We start from the raw sequence: 10,806 nt of genomic DNA, 5'->3' as shown, positions 1-10,806 counted from the left end.
TGAACTTTATAGTTTTTGGCTTTATATTTAGGTCTTTGATCCATTTTGAATTAGTTTTTGTATATGGTGTGAGGTTTGGGTCCTGTTTCATTTTTTTGCAGATGGACATCCAGTTTTGCCAGCACCATTTGTTCAAAACACTGTCTTTTCCCCATTTGGTGGACTTTGGGCCCTTGTCGAAGATCAGGTGACCGTAGATGGATGGATTTATATTCGGGCTCTCAATTCTGTTCCACTGGTCAATGTATCTTGTCATTGTACCAGTACCAGGCTGTTTTGACTACCATAGCTGTAGAGAAGGTTCTGAGGTCAGGTAGTGTGAGTTCTCCTACTTTATTCTTCTTCTTCCGTAGTGCTTTACTTATTCAGGGCTTCTTCCCAATGAAATTCTTATTAATGAGCCTGTATGAAGATATTTCGGAGCCCTGGTTGCGCAGTGGTTAAGATCTCAGCTGCTAACCAAAAGATCGGCAGTTTGAATCGACCAGCTCTCCTTGGAAACCCTATGGAGCAGTTCTACTCTGTCCTACAGGGTCACTATGAATTGGAATTGACTGGATGGCAATGGGTTTTTTTTTGATCAACAGATGAAAGGATAAACAAAATGTGGTATATACATACGATGAAATACTATTTAGCCATAAAGAGAAATGAAATTCTGATACATGCTACTACATGGATAAACCTTGAAAACATCATGCTAAGTGAAATAAGCCAGACACCAAAGGACAAATACTGTATTCTCTCACTCATATGAAATATCTAGAATAGGCAAATGCATACAGACCAAAGTTTATTAGTGGTTACCTGGAGCTGGGTGGAGGGAGGAATTTATTGCTTAAAAAAAAAAAAAAGCAAATCATGGTAAAATGCCTTTAAAGAGGAGGACTATTTTAAAAAATAATTTTAATTTAACTATTTTTTTTAAAATTAGATAGTACATTCACATCTACTCAGGTTTAAACAGGTTTAAAATTGAAAAATCACAGAGACTATACAGCAAAATCTTCTCATCTGTGTTCCCTAGCAATATATATCTTCTCCCTGGAAGCTAACAGTTCTACTTTTTTTTTACATATACTTCCACAGATTATACTAAGCATATATAAATACACATAATATATATTATGCAATTGGTAACATATTCTACAAACTATTGCTGTACACCTTGCTTTTTAAAATGCTTTTATTTGTTTATCTTGAACTAAATGGTAAAACGGGAGTTTAAATGTACTGAGAACCTAAAAGTCCAGTTTTGAAGCTTGCTGGTCATCAACTTTTCATACATATGAAGGGTTATAAGAGCTTTGAAAGCAAAAATATTCAACGTCACAAACATTTATTGAATATCTACTCTGTTCAGAACACTGTAAAGAAAACTAAGAGACATGGAGCTGAGAAAGACCTAGTCCCTGATTTTTAGGAATTTACAATCTAGTACATTACACTAAGGTACACAACAGATTTTAACAAGTTTACTCTCTCAAACAGAAGAATCAGAAATAAAATTAATAAAATTTTTCTCTGCCCAGTATACATTATTTATTTGTTCTGGATCAGATATCATGCCCAAAAATACAGTTTTAGACTGAGAACTGTGACCAGAATTGCCATCACCAGTAGTAAATGGATAATGTGTGATAAAATGGGCTTAAACGGCAATAGGAGAATGTAAGTTGCATAAAGTTCAATGTAAAATAAGCAAGACAAAACTAGTTTATTTACACAGTGGAATCCTGCAACTAGAATTAAAATTGCAATTAAAATGAATGGATTATATTTGTCAATACTGCTAACTATCAAAAACATACATTAAGGGAAAACAGAAGTCTAAAAAATTAAATACAATAGAGAACTATTTTTGTAAATTTTTTAAAAGATGCAAAACATTGTCAGTTTGTCGTACTGTGGGGGCTTGTGTGTTGCTGTCATGCTGGAAGCTATGCCACTGGTATTCAAATACCAGCAGGGTCACCCACGGTGGACAGGTTTCAGCACAGCTTCCAGACTAAGACAGACTAGGAAGAAGGACCTGGCGGTCTACTTCTGAAAAAAATTAGCCAGTGGAAACCTTATGAATAGCGGTGAAACACTGTCTGATACAGTGCTGGATGACGAGCCCCTTAGGCTGGAAGGCACTCAAGAGATGACTGGGAAAGAGGTGCCTCCTCAAAGTAGAGTCGACCTTAATGAAGTGGATGGAGTCAAGCTTTCAGAACCTTCATTTGCTGATGTGGCACGACTCAAAATGAGAAGAAACAGCTGCAAACATCCATTAATAATAGGAATGTGGAATGTATGAAATATGAATCCAGGAAAACTGGAAATATCAAAAATGAAATGGAATGCATAAATATTGATATCCTAGGCATTAGTGAGCTGAAATGGACTGGTATTGGCCATTCTGAATCAGAAAATCATATAGTCTACTCTGCTGCGAATGACAAATTTAAGGTCAAAAAGAACATTTCAAGATCTATCCTGAAGTACAATGCTGTTAGTGATAGAATAATATCTATACACCTACAAGGAAGACAAGTTAATGTGACTTTTAACTCACATTTACGCACCAACCACTAAGGCCAAAGATGAAGAAAGTGAAGATTTTTACCAACTTCTGCAGTCTGAAATTGATGTAACATGAAATCAGGATGCACTGATAATTACTGGTGATCAGAAATGTGAAAGTTGGAAAAAAAGAACAAGGATCCGTAGTTGGAAAATATGGCCTTGGTGATAGAAACGATGCCAGAAATCGCACGACAGAATTCTGAAAGACCAATGACTTCTCCGTTGCAAATACATTTTTTCAACAACATAAATGGCGACTATATACATGGACCTCACCAGACAGAATACACAGGAATCACATTGACTACATCTGTGGAAAGAGACGATGGAAAAGCTCAATATCATCAGTCAGAACAAGGCCAGGGGCCGACTGCAGAACAGACCATCAATTGCTCATATGCAAGTTCAAGCTGAAGCTGAAGGAAATTAGAACAAGTCCATGCAAGCTAAAGTACAACCCTGAATATATCTCACCTGAATTTAGAGACCATCTCAGGAACAGATTTCATGCATTGAACGCCAATGACAGAAGACCAGACAATTTGTGGAATGACATCAAGGACATCATACATGAAGAAAGCAAAAGGTCATTAAAAAGACAGGAAAAAAAGAAAAGACCAAAACGGATGTCAGAAGAGACTCTGAAAGCTACTCTTGAACGTAGAGTAGCTAAAGCAAATGGAAGAAATAATGAAGTAAAAGAGCTGAACAGAAAATTTCAAAGGGTGGCTCGAGAAGACAAAGTAAAGTATTATAATGACATGTGCAAAGACCTGGAGTTAGAAGACCAAAAGGGAAGAACATGCGCAGCATTCCTCAAGCTGAAAGAACTGCAGAAAAAATTCAAGCCTCAAGTTGCAATAGTGAAGGATTCTCTGGGCAAAATACTGAATGACCCAGGAAGCAACAAAAGAAGATGGAGGGAATACACAGTCACTATACCAAAAAGAACTGGTCGACATTCAACCATTTCAGGAAGTAGCATATAATCAAGAACCGATGGTGCTGAAGGATGAAGTCCAAGCTGCACTGAAGACACTGGTGAAAAACAAGGCTCCAGGAATTGACAGAATACCAACTGAGATGTTTCAACATATGTAGTGCTGGAAAATGCTCACTCGTCTATGCCAAGAAATGTGGAAGACAGCTACCTGGCCAACCAACTGGAAGAGATCCATATTTATGCCTATTCCAAAGAAAGGTGATCCAACCAAATGTGGAAATTATTGAACAATATCATTAATATCACACGCACGTAAAATTTTGCTGAAGACCATTCAAAAATGGTTGCAGCAGTACATTGACAGAGAACTGCCAGAAAGTCAAGCCAGATTCAGAAGATGACATGGAACCAGGGATATCATTGCTGATGTCAGATGGATTTTGGCTGAAAGCAGAGAATACCAGAAACATGTTTATCTGTGTTTTAGTGACTATGCAAAGGCATTCGACTGTGTATGGATAACACTGTGAAGAATGGGAATTCCAGAACACTTAATTGTGCTCATGAGAAACCTGTACATAGATCAAGAGGCAGTTGTTCAAACACAGCAAGGGGATACTGTGTGGTTTTAAGTCAGGGAAGGTGTGCTTCAGGGTTGTATCCTTTCACCATACTTACTCAATCTGTATGCTGACAAATAATCTGAGAAGTTGGATTATATGAAGAAGAACAGAGTATCAGGATTGGAGGAAGGCTCATTAACAACCTGCATTATGCAGATGAAACAACCTTGCTTGCTGAAAGCAAACAGGACTTGAAGCACTTACTGATGAAGATAAAAAGACTACAGCCTTCAGTATGGATTACACCTCAACATAAAGAAAACAAAAATCCTCACAACTGGACCAATAAGCAACATCACGATAAACAGAGAAAATATTGACATTGTCAAGGATTTCATTTTACTTGGATCCACAATCAACACCCATAGAAGCAGCAGTCAAGAAATCAAAAGAGGTACTGCACTGGGCAAATCTGCTGCAAAAGACTTCTTTAATGTGTTAAAAAGCAAAGCTGTCACTTTAAGGACTAAGGTGCACCTGACCCAAGCCACGGTGTTTTCAATCGCCTTATATGTATGCAAAAGCTGGACAATGAATAAGGAAGACGGAAGAAGAACTGACACCTTTGAATTATGGTGTTGGCAAAGCATACTGAATATACCATGGACTGCCAGAAGAACAAACAAATCTGTCTTGGAAGAAGTAGTCAGAACGCTCCTCAGAAGCGAGGATGGTGAGATTTTGTCTCACACACTTTGGACATGTTATCAGAAGGGATAAGTCATCATGCTTGGTAAAGTAGAGGGTCAGCAAAAAAGAGGAAGACCCTCAATGACGTGGCTTGACACAATGGCTGGAACAACGGGCTCAAGCATGATCATGAGGATGGCGCAGGACCAGGCAGTGTTTCGTTCTGTTGTACATAGTGTCGCTATGAGTGGGAACCAACTCGACAGCACCTAACAACAACAACATTATTATATGCTGTTTACTGATATACATTAAAATTATAAATACTACAGGAATGATACACACAAACTCGAGACAGTAGTTATCTCTGGAGAGGGACAGAAGGGACAGGAAAATGGGGGTGAAAGGGCTTTAGCTGTCTAAATAAACTTTTATGTTTAAAAATGATACCACAGCAGAGATCTGAAGCAAACATGGCAACATGTTAATATGTGTTAAATCTTGATGGTTGGGAGGGTGTCTTCTGTTTTTTTTAAAACATATTTGAAATATTTCATAATTAAAAACAAGAAATCTTTTAGAAAGGGCCACGTAAACCAGAGACTTCATCAGCCTGAGACCAGAAGAACTAGATGGTAGCCGGCTACCACCAATGACCACCCTGACAGGGAACACAACAGAGAGTCCCTGACCGAGCAGAACAAAAGTAGGGTGCAGAACTCAAATTCTAATAAAAAGACCAGACTTAATGGTTTGATTGAGACTGGAGGGACCCCAGAAGACATGGCTCTCGGACTCTCTATTAGCCCAAAACTAAAACCATTCCCGAGGCCAATTCTTCAGACAAAGATTAGACTGGACTATGGGACAGAAAATGATACTCGTGAAAAGCATGCTTCTTACCTCAAGTAGATACATGAGACTAAATGGGCAGCTCCTGTCCAGAGGTGAGATGAGAAGGCAGAGAGGGTCAGGAGCTGGCTGAATGGACACGGGAATTCCAGGGTGGAAAGGAGGAATGTTCTGTCACAGTACAGGGAGAGCAACTAGGGTCACATAACAATGTATGTATAAATTTTTGTATGAGAGACTAACTTGAATTGTAAACTTTCACTTAAAGCACAACAATTAAAAAAAAAAAAAAAGACCAGACTTACTGGTCTGACAGAGACTTCTGGAATCCCGAAACTATGGCCCCCGACACTCCGCTAACCCAGAACTGAAAGCATTCCCAAAGCCCACTTTTCAGATAAAGATCAGACAGGCCTATAAAACAAAAAATAACACATGTGAGGAATGTGCTTCTTAGTTCAATCAAATATATGAGACCAAATGGGCAACTCCTGTCCAAAAGCAAGACAAGAAAGCAGGAAGGGACAGGAACTAGATGAATGGACACACGGAACCCGAGGAGGAGAGAGGGAGTATGCTGTCACATTGTGGGGAGTGCAACAAACGTCACAAAACAATATGTGTATAAATTTTTGAATGAGAAATTAACTTGAGCTGTAAACTTTCACCTAAAGCACAATATAAAAAAATAAAGAGAAATCTTTTACATGGACACTGTGAAGCAGGTGTTGTCCATAGTCTCCTCAAGCTCTAAAACTCAGGTCAGAGAAAGGAATTGGATATTTGCATCCATTTCTCCATTTCACTCCTCAGTTCCATAATTGTGGCCTAGAGAGAGACCAAAAACTACGTGTGTGTATGTATATATATCCCCACCCCCAAGAAAAGTATGCTTCCATCTTGAACTCACTGGCAATCTCTATCTGAGAAGCCCAATTCTTCAAGACCACTTCCTGCATTCTCTCAACTTGAGACATTCTGCTATGAACGCTGACAAAAAGGTGATCAACCCTTCCCAAGAAAATAAAGAACATTCCACTCAACTGTGGAAAAAGATAGTTCCTCTTGATGAAGATATATATATATATATATTTTTTTTTTTTTTTAGGTAATTAACTTGAAATGATGAACACTTGGCTTGAGCAGTCACTGAGCAAATAATAATAGTCAACATCTGCTAAGGTGCCAAGTATGGGCTAAGTGCTTTACAAGCATATTTCATTTCACCTGCACAGCCCTCTTATTAGTCCCATTTTACAGACAGGGACACTGGGGTACAGAGAAAATAATTTACTTGCCCCAAATCACAGTTAATAATTGACAGAACCAAAAAGTAAACCCACATGGGAATGATTCCAGCACTCAGGATACTGCCGCACATCCAATGTTTGTCTTGTGTCTGTTCATTCCATACACATCCCTGAGTGCCTGGTCCTACTAGAAACCATGGGGGTTAAGAGGTGCAGAGAAGATGAAACACAGGAATAAGAAGGTAAGAATCTGAAGGATAAAGTGGTCTGGAACTCAGAACTCTGTTCCTGAAATATAATTTGGTAGTGTCCTTCCAGAGCTCCTATAGTTCAGCTAACCAGTTATTTGTACTACTAAACTGTACTCCCTTTCTCTAGCGGAGGAGCAGAGAATACTTTTTGTGTTCTAACAATCTTACAAGTGTGCTCGTAGCTGGGGGGTGAGGGTGGATAAATGCTTAGCAATCTTCCAAGGGAGCCCAGACTCAGAATACGGACATACAGACTCAGGGTTGGGCGGGGACCTTCAAGATCATCTTTTAGTCCCTCCCTTTACACTCCAGTGCAACTTGTCTGCCAAGTAGCTGTACAGCTTCTCTTGCTCACCTCTGTAACGGGATATTCACTCTTTCCTGACAGTCTTGTTTCCTAGCAGCACAGCACTGACCGCGAGAAAGGAGTCAAGTTAGGCCTCCCTCTAACACGCTCCACCCCAACTTCCCGGTTATTCACGGGGGGGCTCACAGTGAACCTGTCTGCTCCATGGGCCACAAGGCAGAGCCTTTAACGAAGCTAAAGAGGGACAGCAGCGTGTAGGCCAGCGAGAGATCGGGATCACCCAGTGGGGGGATGTGCGTCAGGAAACGCGGGGCAGTGCGAAGCCGCCAGCCAGAGAGCTGTCTCGAGACAGTGGGCCAGAGGAGGCCCTGGGGGCTGAAAGGATGCTTTCCCCCAGCCCGCCCACGAGCCCCCGGCTGACGCGGCACTCCTCACCAGACGCTGCCACCTCGCTTCGCTGCCCAGAGCCAAACCGAGCGCCAAAAAGCAGGCCGGGCGCGAGCCACCCCTTGGCTTCCGTAGTTCGGCCACGCAGGTCGATGATTCGTCGTTCGACCCTGGCCCCCGCTCCTCGTACCTCCACACCCACTCAGAGTACCGAATCAGCGAACGAGCCCTTACGTCACCTGAGAGAAATTCCGTGATTGGCTGCTGCCCGTCCCCTCCGGCCTCAGCCCTGTCCCAGCGTTTTTTAGAGAAGGCCGGATGCGGTGCTGGCGAAGGTAGTTCTGTCGTCGTGGCAGTGGCTGGTTTGGAGTAGAGCTGGCCTCTGTCCCCGCCCCGAAACATTCTCCGCTGGCGACACAAGCTCATCTGAAATTCGAGTCTTCTAACGGGGTAGTTGTTTTGGCCTTGTCTCCAAGGTGGAACTTAATTACACCTTCCACTCCCTCAGTCATTTCATAGCCCTTGACTCAGTCAATACAGTCGTGTAGCCAGTCAATCCCAGAGCTGTCTCTTGACTTAACCTTTGCTTTCCAGGACTATGTCGGCTAAAGGATCTGATGACGTGCCAAATGATGACCAAGGCAAGGGAGATACAATTAGCTCAGCCTGGGCCCCTGCTGCAAGAGACCTACAGGCAAAGCAGGGGTCCAGGAACGTCAGGAAAGAAACATTGCGGCTGCGCAGAAAAAGTGGCGGGAAAGGGCTCGCATAGCTTCTGATGAAGACTTTTTAGTGATCTTTTCAAAATCCTGAGTCACCATTGACAAGAAATTTTGAATGAGTTGGTGATCCAAAATATGAAACTACTTTTACAACCATTCAAAAATTTACCACAGACGAAACTATTTAAACAATCTTTAACAGCATGTTTAGATTCCTTGCAATAAAGCAAATTGATTTCAAATCCAATCAAACATTTTCACTTAATGATTTTAATTAATGATGAAGTTCTAGTTTCCAAAACACTTATCAGCAGTCACCCTGCAGCTAGCTTGGAGCCACTAAACGGCCACATCAGCCACAAAACGACAAATTAAAGAGGTTTGTGCAAGAAATGCTATTGGATTTTTTTTTTTTCCTAATATTACTTTGGCTGTTTTGTGGAGAATGGATTGGATGGGTGTCAAGAATGGTGGCGGTGAAACTCAGTTGAAGTGGATGGATATAAGATTTATTTTGGAAGTAGAATTGATGGAACTTGCTTATGGCTTAGATATGAGGGAATGACAGAGAAAAGAAAGGAGTTAGGGAAGACTTCCAGGTTTCTGTCTTTGGTAATTGAGTGGACAGTGGTGCCATTTACTGAGATGAGAAAGGCTGGAGCAGTGACCAGGTTTGGGAGGAAAAAAAAAAAAAGATTAAATTTGGGACATACGATGTTTGAGATGCATATGAATAGCCACATGAAACTATTAAATAAGCTATAAGATAGATGAGTCTGGACACAGACTCACCAGATTCTGGATAGTGTATTATTTTTCTATTGCTGCTATAACAAATTACCACAAATTTAATACCTTAAAACAAACAAATTATTATCTTACAGTTCTGGAGGTCAGAAGTCCAAAATGAGTCTTGTTGTTGTTAGGTGCCTTCCAGTCAGTTCTGACTCATAGAGACCCTATGTACAACAGAATGAAACACTGCCTGGTCCTGTGCCATCCTCACAATCTTTGCCATGCTTGAGCCCATAGTTGTAGCCACTGTGTCAATCCATCTTGTTGAGGTCTTCCTCTTTTTCACTGACCATCTCCTTTAGCAAACATGATGTCCTTCTCCAGGGACTGGTCTCTCCTGATAACATGTCTGAAGTACCTGAGACGAAGTCTCGCCAACCTTGCTTCTAAGGAGCATTCTGTACTTCTTCCAGGACAGATTTGTTTGTTCTTCTGGCAGTCCATGGTATATTCAATATTCTTCACCAACACCATAATTTAAAGACATCAGTTCTTCTTTGGTCTTCCTTATTCATTGTCCAGCTTTTGCATGCATATGAGGCGATTGAAAACACCCTGCCTTGGGTCAGGCATACCTTAGTCCACGACATCTTTTCTTTTTAACACTTTAAAGAGGGCTTTTGGAGCAGATTTGCCCAATGCAATAAATACATCATTTGATTTCTTGACTGCTCCTTCCATGGATCCAAGGAAAATGAAATCCTTGATGTCATGGATTGAATTCTGTCCCCCAAAATATGTGTATATCAGTTTAGCTAGGCCATGATTCCCACCCGATATTGTGTGATTTTCCTATATTTTGTAAATCCTGCTTCTATGATGTTAATGAGGGAGGATTGGCGGCAGTTGTGTTAGTGAGGCAGGACTCAATCTACAAGATTGGATTGTATCCTGAGGCAATCTCTTGATATAGAGAGAGAAGTGAGCAGAGAGACAGAGGGACCTCATACCACCAAGAAAGAAGCACCAGGAGCAGAGTGTGTACTTTGGACCCGAGGTTCAATGCAATCCCAGCGCACACCTTTCCTGATTTTAAACCACACAATATCCCCTTGCTCTGTTCCAATGACTGCCTCTTGGTCTATGTACAGGTTCCTCGTGACCACAATTAAGTGTTCTGGAATTCCGATTCTTCGAAATGTTATCCATAATTTGTTATGATCCACACAGTCGAATGACTTTGCATAGTCAATAAAGCACAGGTAAACATCTTTCTGGTATTCTCTGTTTTCAGCCAAGATCCATCTGACGTCAGCAACGATATCCCTCCTTCTACGTCATCTTCTGAATCCAGCTTGACTTTCTGGCAGTTCTCTGTCAATGTACTGCTGCAACCATTTTTGAAGGATCTCCCACAAAATTTTACTTCCTTGTGATATTAATGATATTGTTCAATAATTTCTACATTCTGTTGGATCACCTTTCTTTGGAATGGGTACAAATATGGATCTCTTCCAGTCAGTTGGCCAGGTAGC

At 41.0% G+C, this 10,806-nt stretch overlaps 1 protein-coding gene across 3 annotated transcripts in view; it reads right to left on the bottom strand.

Moving 5' to 3' along the window:
• Positions 1-7,963, bottom strand: part of GNE (glucosamine (UDP-N-acetyl)-2-epimerase/N-acetylmannosamine kinase) — a 43,469-nt gene extending 35,506 nt beyond the window's left edge. Inside the window, exon 1 of one of the 3 annotated variants that reach the window (XM_023727514.1) lies at positions 7,863-7,963. Coding sequence is in view for 1 of the 3 variants with exons in the window: in XM_023727513.1 (XP_023583281.1) it covers positions 5,671-5,685 (15 nt within the window). In the remaining 2 variants the exon portion in view is untranslated. Of the gene's footprint in view, positions 1-5,670; positions 5,694-6,962; positions 6,982-7,862 lie in introns of those variants that run through there. The other 2 variants (XM_023727515.1, XM_023727513.1) reach the window with 2 other exon arrangements.
• Between the last annotated feature and the right edge of the window lie 2,843 nt (positions 7,964-10,806).

This window comes from Trichechus manatus, unplaced genomic scaffold (genome assembly GCF_000243295.1).
Source record: "Trichechus manatus latirostris isolate Lorelei unplaced genomic scaffold, TriManLat1.0 scaffold00016, whole genome shotgun sequence".
Taxonomy (NCBI): domain Eukaryota; kingdom Metazoa; phylum Chordata; class Mammalia; order Sirenia; family Trichechidae; genus Trichechus; species Trichechus manatus.
The sequence above is the reverse complement of the archived record's forward strand: the minus strand, read 5'-3'. Positions and strand labels throughout refer to the sequence as shown.